At 47.4% G+C, this 16,062-nt stretch overlaps 1 protein-coding gene across 1 annotated transcript in view; it reads right to left on the bottom strand.

Annotated features, from left to right (window-relative positions):
* LOC135806592 (von Willebrand factor-like) overlaps positions 1-14,857 on the bottom strand; it is a 140,491-nt gene extending 125,634 nt beyond the window's left edge. Inside the window, exons 1-12 of the mRNA XM_065320794.1 lie at positions 14,603-14,857; positions 9,240-9,411; positions 6,260-6,369; positions 5,913-6,010; positions 5,229-5,390; positions 4,710-4,943; positions 4,107-4,220; positions 2,843-3,123; positions 2,042-2,236; positions 971-1,265; positions 586-823; positions 238-284 (exon numbers count right to left, since the gene is read on the bottom strand). Coding sequence (XP_065176866.1) covers positions 238-284; positions 586-823; positions 971-1,265; positions 2,042-2,236; positions 2,843-3,123; positions 4,107-4,220; positions 4,710-4,943; positions 5,229-5,390; positions 5,913-6,010; positions 6,260-6,369; positions 9,240-9,411; positions 14,603-14,712 — 2,056 coding nt within the window. The 5' untranslated portion in view covers positions 14,713-14,857. The remainder of the gene's footprint in view (positions 1-237; positions 285-585; positions 824-970; positions 1,266-2,041; positions 2,237-2,842; positions 3,124-4,106; positions 4,221-4,709; positions 4,944-5,228; positions 5,391-5,912; positions 6,011-6,259; positions 6,370-9,239; positions 9,412-14,602) is intronic.
* Between the last annotated feature and the right edge of the window lie 1,205 nt (positions 14,858-16,062).

The raw sequence follows: 16,062 nt of genomic DNA, 5'->3' as shown, positions 1-16,062 counted from the left end.
CTGACTCGTGTAATCAGATTACAATGAGCAATACTCTTAGTTTTCTAAGAACTCGCAGACTCCATTGCAGCCAATTCTCTAGTTGGAATAGAGACACAGTGGCAATGAAAGGCTCTGTAATGCTCTTACAAACAACCCGCCTCGCACATTGGCATAGTGTACGGTATAAGTGGAAATACTGCACTCTGCAATCAGCCATGCAACCTGCAGGTCTCTTGATTTCACAGTCCATATTACCTGAACAATCACGTGACGCGCAGCTCCACTTGCCATTATTACAAGTGCTGTACATTCATCAACAAGACACACATGTATACAGATAGACAGACAGACGGACAGGCAGACATGCACAGACATATATACACCCCACCCACACACTCTTACATACACAGATGCAAGCACAACAAAACACAAAATGCACTGTGATTGCTGGATTTCCTGGCACTAGAATGCAACAGTAAACTAGAGTAGACAAATAACTGCAATGGAAAGGTATACAGTGAAGCATTGGAGAAACTGCAATGGAAAGGTATACAGTGAAGCATTGGAGAAACTGCAACTTCAAAATCATGGCTATCCACTTGCCAAGTAGCGCATCGCTGGTGAACAGAAGCGCCAGGGTTGTATAGCGTTCCCATGTATGAGCAAGAACACTTGCTGATGTCGTAGCAAAGGCTGTTATTGACGTAGAGATGATCATCACAGGCACAGCCATCAATACAGTGATCGGAGCAACTCTGCGTGGTCGCATCCACAGCAGCACAGGACTTTGGACATGTCGAGTCGCATTCCTTGTAAACTTGATCTTTTCCACATGCTACAGCTGCAAGAATAGATCAGAATCAACAGCGGCAAGACATAATTCATGTGAAATCTCGCTGGAATTCTAGTGCAGCCTTCCACCAGAGTATGTAACACACATTTACATTTACTTGCAAACATGCATGTCAATGAGAATGATGTAACTCACGACAAAAGTCAGGCCTTCGCCAGCTCAGACTGTTGGCAGCGCTTGCACAGAAGATCTTGCACTGGCGTGCATACTCAGTGGCTGTGGAGCAAGGCAGTAGTCTGGAGTCCACACCGTCCAGAATGCCAGCGCAAACGTCACGTTCGCAGGCTTCCATGTACTTGTTCAGCGGCAGAACGGTTTGATTGACGGCATGACAGTCGGAGAATTCAGTATTGTTCAGATCTCGGCATCGCTGTCTGGCAACATCACGCTGTGCTGGTGTTAAGCGAGAATCCTGGCATGGGTCAACTCCCTGGCCACAAGAAAAGAAAACAAAACAAAAAACAACACATAATAATGACATGGTCAACACTATTACAATGGAACGTCTTTCGACTTGCAGCAATTCCACTTTGCTGGTCTCACCTACTGCAGGAGAGCAACATTGAAGGCAGGTAAGCACAGCAATCATCGGGAAGATGGCCACTAGTCATCGGGAAGATGGTCACTAGTCATCGGGAAGATGGTCACTAGTCATCGGGAAGATGGTCACTAGTCATCGGGAAGATGGTCACTAGTCATCGGGAAGATGGTCACTAGTCACCGGGAAGATGGTCACTAGTCATCGGGAAGATGGTCACTAGTCATCGGGAAGATGGTCACTAGTCATCGGGAAGATGGTCACTAGTCATCGGGAAGATGGCCACTAGTCACTAGTCACTAGTCTAGGTGTTGAAGTAGCTTCACACCACCATGTTTGCATATCATAGCTAACCAAAAAATCACAAATATTCCGTGAGGAACAGCCAATGTTCTGGACTGGTGAGTTTATTTTATTTTATTCTAGCTCTTGTCTCTTATTTACATTTTTCATATTTGTGTTCATGGCTGGTACTCATGGGCGGATCCAGCGATCTCTAGAGGGGGGGGGGTCCAGTTTAGTTAAAACTGAATAGCTGATACATGTACATCCACATTGTGACATACGTACAGTCTCCAGTAGTACATTCACCAAATTTAGGGGGTTCCACGGAACCCCTGGAGCCCCTTCTGGATCCGCCACTGGTACTATCTGCTTCATAGCCTTACCTTGTAGCTGATGGTTTCAATTGCAGAACAAAATGGCGAGCTGATACTGGATGGCCACTTCCATCGCAACTCATACACGGACAGTTTGTCATCAGCAATATAACCGGGTTCATCGGCCATGTTTCCGCACAGTCCATCGACACTCTCCTTGGCAAACATGATGTGAATGGTACCTTGCTTGTAGTCGAACAGGACCTGGCAACGCAGCGAACAGGAGAAGCACCATTAGTAGAACACAAGCACCATAAGTGGAACACAAGTACTGATCAGGGGACACACCATGCCAGCCGGAAGCATCCAGAGCACTAGCCGTATTGTGCTCTCAAAAATTAATAATAGAGCAAGACATTAGCCGGTCACATGGGTCAGAGCAAGACATTAGCCGGTCACATGGGTCAGAGCAAGACATTAGCCGGTCACATGGGTCAGAGCAAGACATTAGTCGGTCACATGGGTCAGAGCAAGACATTAGCCGGTCACAAGGGTTAGAGCAAGACATTAGCCGGTCACAAGGGTTAGAGCAAGACATTAGCCGGTCACAAGGGTTAGAGCAAGACATTAGCCGGTCACATGGGTTAGAGCAAGACATTAGCCGGTCACATGGGTCAGATCGTACAGCAGTGACAATAAGCACATCGCACATTGTTGTAGTTTGGCAGCACCTTACACAGCCACCTGGGCATGATTCTGTAAGGTGGAGAATAGTACATTCTTGATCCCAGCACGCTCACATGCATTATCCGTACGCAATGTGCAAGTAGGCTGCGCAAGAGGGCTTGGTACAAGAGGCATATAGCTCACCTTCCAATTGTTGCCAAAGATAATCACATAGTCGCCAATGTGCTCAAAGAAGGCATGTCCGACCTTGGTGGGTATCTTCTGATCTTGGCCCTTCACATGCACAGTTGGAAGTAGGTCATTGTCTGATCTGTACACACTGACGTCGATCTCCTTCCTTTCTCTCAAGCGAAGAAAGAGCCTCTTCTGACATCCGGATGCTGAACGGAGTTTCAAGCAAGAGTCCGTATTCTCGTAAGCGATATCCACCTTGGAGCTTTTCACCAGTGTGTATTGACAGCCACCTGTGCAGAAAAAAGCATGACAAAACAATGGCCAATGTCGAATAACAAACACCCAGCCAGCGACTATGACGCGAAGAATTTAATATAACAGGAATCAAGAGCTTGATTCTCCACACGATGACACAGCAGCAAAGGACTAGCTAGAACACCCATACCGTACAACAGTAGCACAAAGCCGAGCCACACAACAGGAGCAAGGCTTGAAACTGGTGACTGTTATGTGTTTCCACCATATTGCTGGGTCTTCTTCAGAATGCAACATGACATAGAGGTCCAGCCCCTTGCTTGGATCACATGACATAATATAGGTCCAGCCCGGGCCCTTGCTTGGATCGCATGACGTGATGGTGTCAGCACAAAGCACGGTATCACTTAGTAAGTTAGTATGTATAGAATGATAACATGCAGCACAATGGTGTATACCATTGTTGAATTTGAAGTTACTCCCGACCAAATAGACCATGTACAACTGGACTCAGCCCACAGTATATTGTTTTGATAACAGAATGGGAAAAAGTAGGTAGCTATTCATAGCATTGGAGCTTGAGCGTCCCGGCGACTGACCGACACTTGACGGCAGGAAATACGAGCTCCAGTGTTAGGAACAGTCACCTTCTAGCTGTTCTGCTCACTGTCCACCTCTGTTCACAAGATTGGCAGGACTGAGAGGATAGCCGGCCTCGCCAGCCCAGCATTTACCAGGCTACACTCCCCGAGCACAACCATCACAACTATCTCTTAGTATACAACCATCACAACTATCTCTTAGTATACAACCATCACAACTATCTCTTAGTATACAACCTAGCCAGCCTAGCATGTACATGTACCAGGCTACCCAGCACAGCCATCACAACAGTATGTATTAGTATACAAAGCCAGCCCAGCATTTGCTAGGCCACACAGCACAGCCATCACAACCATCACAACAGTATCTATGTTATACAAAAGCCAATAAAGGTCAAAACAAACACATGCCTCACCCGTGAAGTTGACGAAGCGGTTGTTGAAAGCACGGAGATGGTCGAAACCCCACACCGAGCACAGCGCGTAGTACGGCGATTTATCCATCTGAGACAAGGCGATGTGTGCTTTGACTGCGTAGGGTGAAAGCATTCAACAAGACCATATCAAAACAAATGCAAAGCTTACAGACTCCCGCCGTACACCAGCACATAACTGCGTGCCTCAGGAGTCATGGACAGCAACATTTGCTGGAAAGGATGTGATGACGTAAACACACGAAATATGGCAAGGGGCGTTATTCCTCGCAAACCATTCCCCGTGGATTAGTTGATATGGCAAGGGGCGTTATTCCTCGCAAACCATTCCCCCGTGGATTAGTTGATATGGCAAGGGGCGTTATTCCTCGCAAACCATTCCCCCGTGGACTTAGTTGTTCACCTAGTATAGTGTAGGGTATTTTCAGGAAATACAAACCTATTGGGAATGTACTGATTCATGTTGATAAGTCTACAGACAGTCAATACAGTCGATACATGTATCTGTGCAGCAGCTGTGCTCAACACACAACAGACCATACAGTAGCACAGGCAACAGGCTTTCAGTGGATCCACCAAGCTTACAAGCAAACGGTGTGGTCACGGCACGACCAACCAGAAAGTCATCCATCGCGTTTGTATCCTCCATCGAGTTTTCATCCTCCATCGAGTTTGTATCCTCCATAGGGTTTGTGTCCTCCATCGCGTTTGTATCCTCCATTGAGTTAGTGTCCTCCATTGAGTTTGTGTCCTGCATCGAGTTTGTGTCCTCCATCAGCTGCACCTTTGCCAGCATTGGATCCATATCAGGAAGCATTCCTAAAATTCACAGCAGAACAATCTATTGAACATTGTCATTGTCAAACTATACACATGATCATCTCGCTGAGATGTGCTCATCGCATAAATGCCAAACGCTTCACAGCGGCAGGTGAAGCTCGTCTGCAGTAATGGCCTAGATCATTGGCATGTACTTGTAATATTTGACTGATCATTCCATGTCCAATCCAGCCGACTAGTCCTATATTGCCAGAATGGTGACAGTGTTGATCAAGTGAGTCTTACGTTCCCACTCACACACTACCTGCACTGTGCCACACTTACGTTCCTGCTCGGATGCCGGGGCACTACATGCACTGCCACACATCGTCGTGTTACAGCACTTCTCAACACCGTCACAGTCACGGTCCACGCTGCAGTGCACTCCGCACGGCTCCATTGAGTCGACGGATATGGCGCTAGGGCAAACACCAGCTTTAGGCATAGCTGTATAAAGCGGAACACATCACACATGCACACAATGTGCACGACGTTCAGCAGGATGTGTGCAGGAAGAGGTGAGAGGAAGGTTGGCCAACGTGAAAAGGCACCCAGCGGCAACACAAACACTTTGAGCACTTGCTCCAGTTACTAGTATAACACAGGTAGGAGGACAGTCCTCACTAGTACACATAGTTGAACTTGCTGCTGTTTACCTACGTAGGTATCTACATTATTATGCTGTTGTGTTTTTGTTTTTTTGCATGTTTTTTTTCTTTTTTTTCTTTCTAGAACTTTGAGTTGAAGTTTTTGTAACACTTGGGATAAAATATTCATTGTGTTTATTTTGCCCGTAAAAGAGGCTGCTGATCACATAGTAGTGACAGTAGTGACAGCAGTGAGTTGCGAGCATTACTCAGTGAAGAATAGGATTCGACATACTGCCATAGTCAGTACATGGAGGGGAAATTAAATTTGACACGAGATGCCGACAATGTGTGCAGGTGAAGAAGGTCTGTTGATGCTTACCAATAGTGCAGTCCTCGCCAGACCAGCCCTCGCAGCATGCTGGTACATCCTTCATTACCGGCTGAGTGACCTTCTTTGCGACAACTATTGGCTGTAGTCTTCACACATCGAACACAAGCACGCACGCCCCCCCCCCCCCCCCCACACACACATACACACAAGCACAAATGATTGCAGTGATCTGGTGACTTAAAGAATCTGATTAGTGGTGGTGGTGGTGGTGGGGGGGGGGGGGGGGGGGGGGTAGCTAAGACTAGTGTCCATATGGGTGCACAGTAGTTCAAACAAGACAGTAGTTCAAACAAGACATTTAGTGGTTCAATCCATCGTGGCCTGCCTCTACTTACTTCCATTGCACGCAGTTATACATCTGCCCAGTCATCTCGTCCTTGCACAGGCTCCTGTGTGTCTCACGCTGAAGGCGAGTGACCTTGACTGTGTGAGAGACAACGTCCACCTAACCAACACGCACACGCGCACACACACACACACACACACACACACACATACACACACACACACACACACACACACACACATACGGTGTCAGTATTCCTAGGTGAGATAGAAGGTGGGTAGGTGCCGGGTAGGTGGTACGCACTGTTGTCCGATTACTAGTGGATGGCAGGGAACGGAAAGAAAATGAATGCTGGTGCCTATTGTTGTTAGCGTGTGGTTAGTTTTCTGTAATTCAAACCATTTTATCGTTTTGAAGTGTTCTGTTCTTATCACTTTGTCACCTCTTTCTCCTGCTTTGTCCTCCCCCGCCTCCCCCGCCTCCCCCGCCTCCCTCCCTCTCTCCTTCTTCATATTCTACTAGTGTAAGTAAGTACAAAGCATACTTTGTCGGTACTGCGCCTTTTGAATTTAATTTCATTCAGTTTGGAGTCAGTGTTACGAATTGTTCCCTGATGAGAGTAGCACGAAATCAGGCTGTGAACCGATCATTGTCATTGATATTGCCATACACCACTTCTTGGCTTACGCTCCTCACATTATCAAGTTTTCCCACACAGTATTATCCCAGTTTCACTGAACAAAGTAACAGTTCACGGCAGTGTTGACAGCACAACTGAACCAAGGGCGTCGGAACCGCACCGGCCGGGGCGGCCATGGCCGCCCCACTTTTTCGGCCGTTTTTTGTTGTTGTTTTGAGCACACTGCAACAAAGCGCGATGATCTCAGCGCAAACGTGGCAAATCCTTGTCCCCGATCGTGGTTTGTTGCAGAATCAAAAGTCCATGTACACTGAAATGGCACCAAAATGCCTGGGAATGCTTGCAATTGGCTTCAATTTTTGAATTTTTTCCTGGGGGACGGTAATGTTTGTTCCCGATCGTAGCATCTTCTTGGTTTTTTGCAGAATCAAAAAGTCTTTCATTGTAGTTACCGTACACTGATATGGCACCAAATGCCCGGAAATGCTTGCAATTGGCTTCAATTTTTGAATTTTTTCCCTGGGGGAGGACCCCCGGAACCCCCGCCCCCCCCCCCTCTTCCATGGCCGCCCCACCTCCAAAGTCGGTGTGACGCGCCTGTGAACAAAGTAACAGTTCACGGCAGTGTTGACAGCACAACTGGTCCTATTCCGTCGGCACCATGGTAATACTCTAACAAATTTAGTTGCAAACAGATGCAGTCCAGTTAGCCTCTTTCGCACTTTGTTGTCAGTGATTTGCTGAGTGGTTGAGCTTAGGTAAGGAGAGAGAGAGAGCGTGCACCAACTACATGTACTTGTAAAATAACTCAATCTGCGGACAGCATGCTGTTTCGTTCTTTGTGAACTCATCAGCGCAGTACAGAGGAAATAAGGCCGAACCTGATAGGAATGAAAATAAAATTTCCAAAGCCAGATTTAAATCAGGCCCGAACGTACCTTGTAAAATAGTGTAGTTTTATTTTATTAAAATGTACATGTACATGTAATGACTGCACTAGCCTACACCTAGCACCTGTGGTGTCAATCGTGTTCCCAAAACTGGCAAAGGTGCCAATGCGCATATGCATGCATATACAGTAGGTATCGGTTATAGCTTGGGTGTTTGAAAAACGAGTTTCTATTCTTATTTCCGATATTTCTTACACGCGATAAATATAGTGTGACGTATCATATGCATGTGCGCATAGCCAGGAAGATCATCAAACATGCAACGTAGTGCTGCTGTGTATGCGGCTGCTCGTACTTCCAAAGTAGTCCCATACTGGGCCATAGCCTGCATAGGTTCACCATGTGGCTGAGCAACATGAGTTACATGACCACAACAGACGCACTTGCAGCATTATGATGCAATTCGAGTCGGTTCAGAACTGTATCGGGCAGATGTTATTACTACAGGCGATACACTCTGTACTAATCTGGCATGTTTTGCTACACAAGGTCCATTCTTAGGACCGATATATTCTATTACACGACAACATTGCTTGTAAGAATAAAATTACACATGAAACCCATGTTATGATTATGAAAATATGAGAGTTTATTCTTGTAGGCAGTATATTCTTTTACACGACCACACTATAACCGATACGCACTGTACATGTACAGTGCGTATCGGTTATAGTGTGGTCGAATACAAGAATATACTGCCTACAAGAATGAACACTCATTTTTTCATAATCATAACGCATATTTTATGTGTATATTTATTCTTACAAGCAGTATTATCGCATACTAGAATATATCGGCCCTAAGAATGGATTTTGTGTAGCAAAATATGCCAGATTAGTGCAAAGTGTATCGCCTGTAGTAATAACATCTGTGCTCTGTGCATACTCAATACAATAATATGATTAATATTCAACACAAAAAGAGAGTTATGTCAAACTGAGCAAAGGAGAATCACTTTTTCTGTCCAGTCGGACTCTTTCTTCCGACTTCTCTCATATCTGCTGCTCCGCAGTCGCCTAGCACGACCGCGAGTCTGATCCGTGTGTATCATGTGTAGACCTACATGCTTGTACGTGTCCACATGCCAAACGTGCGCGCATAATTATAATTATGATACCTGTATGTCACACGTGCATATGATATGTCACACGTGATTTATCGTGTGTAAGAAATATCGGCAATAAGAATCAAATGTCGTTTTTCAAACACCCACGCTATAACCGATACCTACTGTACATGTATGTGACGTCACGACATCTACCATATTTGGCATCAATATTTCATAGGACATGTATTATTATTATTATTATTATTATTATCAAATTTTTGATAGGGCAATCATGTAGTGATGTACACACCACTGTCACCAGGACTACATGTGTTACTTTAGTTATGAAAGACTGGCCAGAGCAATTTTTGTAGTTTCAAGCTGAACGTACCTGTTTCTTTACCGTTCCACAGAAATGTCCTGCCGCCGCGGGAGTCTTCGGTGCCGCTGGAGGGGGATGAGGGTTGGGGCTATGCCGAAGCTGAGCTGCAGATTGGGATCCGGACTTGAGGTCTCCATCGAGGTTTCCGAACAGATCACTGAGAGCTTCTTCCTCGGAGCCCCTGTGGTGAAAAGCAGAGAACAGAAATACTGGAGCGGTGAATAACGTGTAAAAGCAAGTTCCCACAACATGTTGGTGAGTTTGTGATTTGAGACGGGTCTAAATAATTCTACTGAATAAAGTCTTCGGCTAGAAACGTTTGAAATGACTTTCGAAACTGAACACATTTACCTACTCACTACTGCTGTATTTGCATAAAATTATGATTAGAGTTGGCTACCCACGCGTACGGTGTACAAGTGTGTACGGTGCGTTGTCATGTCAACAATCATGATTTCACCGGTTCACACTTCACCAGCGAACAACGGTGAACCATGGTGAACCCTGCAAGGCTGCAGCAGTGCAGGCCCGTGCAGGGCCTGCACCCGTCATAACACATTAATTTTGTAGTTGTACAGCTGTGTATACATAATTATTATAAGTAATTAGTTGTTTTGACAATGACGGAGCGTAATGTACAAGGCTTGCATATACCAGTTGAGTTCAATCAAGGTTGTGTGCATGTGCAGTGCTGCTCAAAAAATTCCAGCCGCGTCACTCAAGTACGCGCCGGGCGTAGCGCAGCCCTACAGACCTGCGAACACTGAGCTGCGAAATGGTGCAAGGCTTATGGCGAGCAAGAGCTGAGTGATGAGTATCCCTGTGAGTGTGAGTATCCCTGTGAGTGTGCCAAATCTAGTACATGCCATGCTTTTGACTACATGATTGTAGCACAGATATCACGCCGTGCCGTGGGACAGGTCACACATATTTTGCACTAGCAGGTCACGCCACCGACAAGTATGTGCAGTGTAAAGAAACACAATATTACATGTATTAGCAATGCACACGGCAGTACCGTTGGCAGTATGCAAAACCACTGCAAAATAAGAAAAATCAGCCGTCACTGTGAGTGCCAAAACAGACCCAGTTGGTTGGCAAGTCCTGACCTGGAGTTTTCTGGGTGACGCCGGTTACCTCAAAGAGCCTTGCACTAAGCAGAGACAGTGCCTCTGATACAGCAGGTACGCCCCCCCCCCCCCCCCTCCCCATTCCAGTTTTTACCAATTCCCAGTGCTCATGGGATGTCCACGTACACTCTCAACTTGAGTCCGATTCCCGGGGCCTCTTAGACTTTTCTTCTTGCTCAAAGATGGCTGCTGTGTGCAAGCTGTACATGTACTTGTATTCATCTTGTAGTTCTCGGTTTCCCACACTCACACTCGATTATAAGTCGCATCCCACTTTTTCAGATTTGAGCCATATTGTTTCAATATAGTCACGTGCGTAGGAGGATTTCACACCTAGATTGTAAGTCGCAACCCCTTCTTTGCCCTTGAAGCTAAGCATGAAAGACGGTGCGGTGCGACTTGTATTCGGAGAAGTGCGCTGTTTGTATTTGTATTCCTCACAGGCCTTAGCCTCAATCAAGGGAGTATTTTGACCGTCGGCGTGTATCCGTCTATTTGACAGCAGAATGTGCAGCTACAACAGCCAGCTATGATGATAGATTAGGAGATGTGTCCGTCCTGCCATGATAGTAAAGCTGGGCATGGGAAATGATTGGGCCTGTAGCCAGGCGACCCGGGTCCATACAACCCCTCAGGAGGGGTCTCTATGGGACCTGCAACCACCATGAAATTCTCTCCGTCTCAGAGATGGACATAGGATGATGCCATCCTGTAGACCCAGCAGGCAGAATATACTTGTGGTATGAGTTTGTCAACTGTTCAAGTAACTCAAATGTCCCCCGTGACTGAGGCCAGTGTTTGTGTTTCCTAGAAAAATGTGACAGTTGCAGCATGCAGGTGTGTTGCCCTCTATCCGGACCGAAGGCAGAGTACAATGTACATGATCCACGATCCGTTCAATACTTCATTGTACACTCATTGTAGAGTATGTTCTCCTGACGGTCCTCTGTCATGATGGTGCCTAGGGCTAGGGATAACTCTTTGAATGCCGCAGCTGGTGTGCATAAAGGATGACAGGAACAGCAGGACTCCCTGCTGTGCTGGCCCTGCTACTGATCAGATGCACTTCTTCCTACAGATACCGGTACTGGCGGTGTGGTCTACAGTCCAGTGAAGGTGGACTGGGCTGGCCTGGCTGGCATGCCAGTTACTGCGCATTTCAATGCGGCCACGTTTGACATGTCAGTTACAGTGGGTGTTTGACATTATTAGTGTCAGCGCTTGGTGTTTGGCATGCAGCAATGGCGAGATGAGCTTGCAACCCAACAATCGTGACCCTCGTGGTCGAAGTAACTGAGAAAAGGTGCTGCACAGCTGAAGACATGTGTCTACAGTCTAGGCTTACAAGCTATACATAACAGTAGTAACTACGGATTAGCAGTTTCTTGTTCCTCCCAGTAGCATTCCCATGTCCGCTACAGTAGTCAGTAGTCTAGTTCATTGTGTAGTCTACTAGTGCTGCACAGCTGAGCGAGTCTGTAAGTACGTTACGGACGTGTGTGAGTATGTCTGTATGTGTGTGTGTGTGTGTGCGTGTGTGTGTGCGTGCGTGCGCGCGCGCGCGCTCCCCCGAGTGTATTTTAAAAACATTGGAGCTCACGCTTCGAACCCGCCACGCAGACTGGCTTGACTGACTCACGATTGTCGTCTCGGTCTGGATCAACGCGTCGAAGCGTGTCGAACCTTCCACTGCACATGGGGAAGTCTTCGACAAAACACGACTCCCTGCCCGATGCATTGTATGCAGTGTTAGTGCGTTGAGGGAATTCAGCCCGCCTCCCCCATCAGTTGAGCGGGAAGCGGAGAAACACGGAAACGGTGCTGCACTGCATGTTGGTATCCCTGATGTGGCGGGTGTTCGGGCTGAGAGTAGGCCCGTGGCCCGGCGGAGAGCGCTATTAGGGGCCTATTATATGTGCAACTCCAGCCCGGGCTGGAGCAAGCGGGCCAGCCCGCCAAAGGTGTTTACATGTGCAAGGCCGGGCTGGTCGCCAGCCCGCAGTGAGTTTATATGCGCTGAGCACACGCCAGCCCGTTGTGAGTATGTAGCAAATACACTACGACTGTAGTGTGCTGCCCCGGGCTGAAACGCAGGGCTGCAGGCCATACTCAGGTTATAAACCTAAAAACTTTTTTTCTCATACAATGTACTTTGAAGTATTCTTCTGCTGATTTCTTTTCGCGCTGTGGCACATGTTTGGTGTGTTGTATCACCTCGTTTCTTTTCCCTGTTTTTCACATTTTTAGCTGTCCATATCAAAGTAGTTTGCAAGTAGTTCCCCTTCCACTTTAATGTAAATCATGCATGTCAACAAATAAACAGTGCTCACTGTACGTCCTTCTTGTTGCTGTACAAAAAGCTTCATAGATTTTCAAGACAATATCGGGAATCCTCTTTATAGCTACCCTCAAAAGGTAAAAGTACCTATTTTGTAGTATGAACGCAGTGTAGACACCATAATAATATAACTCTGGCCCGGGCTGGTCTGTTTATTATGTGCTTTTTCTGGCCCGCCTAGCCGGGATCCCGGGTGCCTCGAGGCGGGATCCCGCCTCGCCGGGCCAGCCCGCTTGCCATGTAAACGCACCACAGGTTTTGTGTGGATTTGTGTACAACCCCGAGATCCCGTTGCAGGCGGGCTGGCCCGCCTGTCGACCAGCCCGGGCTGGAGCTGCACATATAATCACCCCCTTAGTTCTACTACACTGTATAATGCGATGCCCTTGGACATCGGAGCACATGTTTCATTGTCTACTGCAGTCTACAATGGTCCATGATTATTGATAGCATTCACCAATGGACACGATGGTACGGAGGTTGCTGGTTTAGTATAGTACCATCAGCCATTCCAAGTAAAAGTTGCTCTTTTTATTTTGGCGTCACTAGACATCCCAGTCACAAACGCACTGCTGAAGGCTACGGGAGTACTGCCTGTCAACGCGGTCATCTGCCATCTGGGCACCTGTGCCCCTGTGCCGGCCCTGTCAAGGTATCAGTGTGATCATCTGGTCACTTTCTGTCTGACCTGTGGGCCTGGTCAACGTAACTTAGTAGAGTGTAGTTTACGTCGTTACTCGTTAGCCTGCCTTCATTCATGGTCACGAGTGAGCTACCCACATGGCGGGAGTAAGAATGCCACACACAGTACTACTATCGTGTGTAGCCCAGGCCAGCTGCTGCTTGGACAGGCACTAGGCTAGGCTGGAGTTAACTAGTTGCCGACTGCACCTCTGCTCGTGCACGTGGTTTATCTTCTTCCAGTCTTATCTTGATGCACTCGCATGATCACCTGGATATGAGCATGAGGCCCCGTGCCGTAGTCAGAATGGACCGTTTACAGCGTGATTGTATAACTACTGCAGCTGCAGCTGCAGCTGTCTCTCATTGCAACTGGAACACCGGAACACAGTACAGTATCGCGGATGATCCCTTCCGCCACGAGGATACCGTTATCCTAACTGTTCTACACAATTATTAGCTAAGACTATGACGGGTCTGCAGGTCTGGCGCAGCAACACCCACTTGCACTTACATGTAGATCCACTATGTAGTCTACAGCTAAGCCTTGTCACTGGAACTCTTGCAGGACAGTCATGATTCAATCGAGCTATCAATGCATTGAAGAGTGCTACCATACAGCTGCCTCGGGCTACAGCAGGGACTGACTCTTGCCTGAACGGCGGAAGTCTCGCATGCACATCTGCAGCAAGGACTGGATAAACAACTCCCTACCGGTGCTTCATATTGTGTTACTAAAGTAAAGACCACTGGACAGCTGACGAGGAGGGGAGGAGATAACGCCATGAAACACTGACAAGACCATTTAGGCACAGGATCACCCTCCCGGTACCTCGGCGACATTCCATCAACGATCATGGTTGGTGGATCGGATCTATCCTCCCCCAATGTTTAGGAGCTGCGCCTGGTGCCTGATCGTGGCGTAGTGGAAACCTACGAAAGCATAAAGGTAGCTATTGACCTACCTGGTAAGCGCATCCGTAATACGTTTTCCCCGACACCGTCCACTCTAATGTTAGCACGTTATCACTCTACATGATTGTACTACTACTACTTACTACTACATGTACTAGTATTCCACGGTCTGTTTTGACCGTGGGATGCCTACAGTGCTATACGATGCACATGAGGAGATGAGGAGATGATACGGCTAGTGAGTAGAGAGTAGAGACAGTGCAGAGACGGTGCTATACGAGTACATGTAACTAGTACAGTGTACTTACATGACCTGTTGGTCGATACCATTGGCTGTGGTAGCAAGTAGTAATACGAAAACCAGGCACAGCGTGGCCATGGCGAGGGCAAGGAGCCCTGTCGAGCGTCGTATTCTCATCGTTGCAGGTCTCAGTAGACGAAGCGATGAAGGATCGCACTGTGGCAATAACAGCAGCACACACCTATGCGAGGAAGGACGTCGTCTAGAGCCTAGCTTGCCAGCTACCTACATGTAGCTGAGTTGCGAATGATGTTGCGTATGTGCTTGGAGAGCGGTTATAAAGTTATACTATGTGCCTGCACAGCCCGGCTGACTGGATTCTCTCTCCGCCTACCATTGCTGGATATACGGTGAATCTTTGAAGCACATGGAGAGAGAGCATCTATTTTTGGTAGACGGAAATTATGTGCGGTTTTTGGTATTCCTTAGCATTGCTCCGAATGGCTGAAGCTGTGGACAGGGTGTCGAGGGATGTAGCAGAGTTCTCTAGAATTGCAGAATTTCTTCACTAGGTTCCTGCCTGCTGACCACAGAGACCGCGATGACAGTCGATATCAGTCTATCACTGTCAACACACACACACACACACACACACACACACACACACACACACACACACACACACACACACACACACACACACACACACACACACACACACACACACACACACACACACTCTGTACATTCAAATGCAAGGCTCGAAGCATACTGTGACATGGCACATTCGCATGAAATTGAGACATCGACAGCCTGAGTATCTAGTCGGCGTTCTCCCCACTCCGGTCTCCGCTGCTTGACTCTGTTCAGACACTGAGACCGTAGAATACAATGTGTTATCAGTATACAGTGTGCTGGGCGATTAGATTTTGACAAGTGAGATATGCACCATCACGTGCTGATGGTGCCAGTGGGCCTGGTAGCCCATTGCTAGCTCGTGTGTTTGCCAACCCAGCAGGCCTGCCAGGTGACCTTTATGACATCGTGATACGCAACAGACAAATATTGGCGGGTATCACAGAATGAGGCCACCATTCAAGAAAAAAACTGAATGTTGACTAATTTTAACTTGACCCGTCCGTGATTTGTAGATGCCAGTAACCATGCAAGCACGGCGTCGAGCCACGTGCGTCAGTGGAGCTGTGAGATGTCACTTCTGGTGCAAACCTCCCTGGACCATGCTGTATGTACATGTAGTGTTGTGTAGTCATGTATGTGAACACCTGCTTGCTGCACATTCGCCGGTTCTCTTCAGAGATTGAGAGGCTGTCCGAATACCGATATCAGGGTACCGCAGGGGATATTAACCGGCATTGGACATGAACGCAATATGATCGCCTGCTCAAGCATCACATTGGACCAATCTGGGCGTTCACAAGTTCTCAGCAGAAGACTACTCACTAGCAGAAGACTGCTCACTGGGGTTGTTTGGTTCGCAATAGTTTGATTTGTTTGATAGCGCGGTTT

Source organism: Sycon ciliatum, chromosome 1 (assembly GCF_964019385.1).
Source record: "Sycon ciliatum chromosome 1, ocSycCili1.1, whole genome shotgun sequence".
Classification (NCBI taxonomy): domain Eukaryota; kingdom Metazoa; phylum Porifera; class Calcarea; order Leucosolenida; family Sycettidae; genus Sycon; species Sycon ciliatum.
The sequence above is the reverse complement of the archived record's forward strand: the minus strand, read 5'-3'. Positions and strand labels throughout refer to the sequence as shown.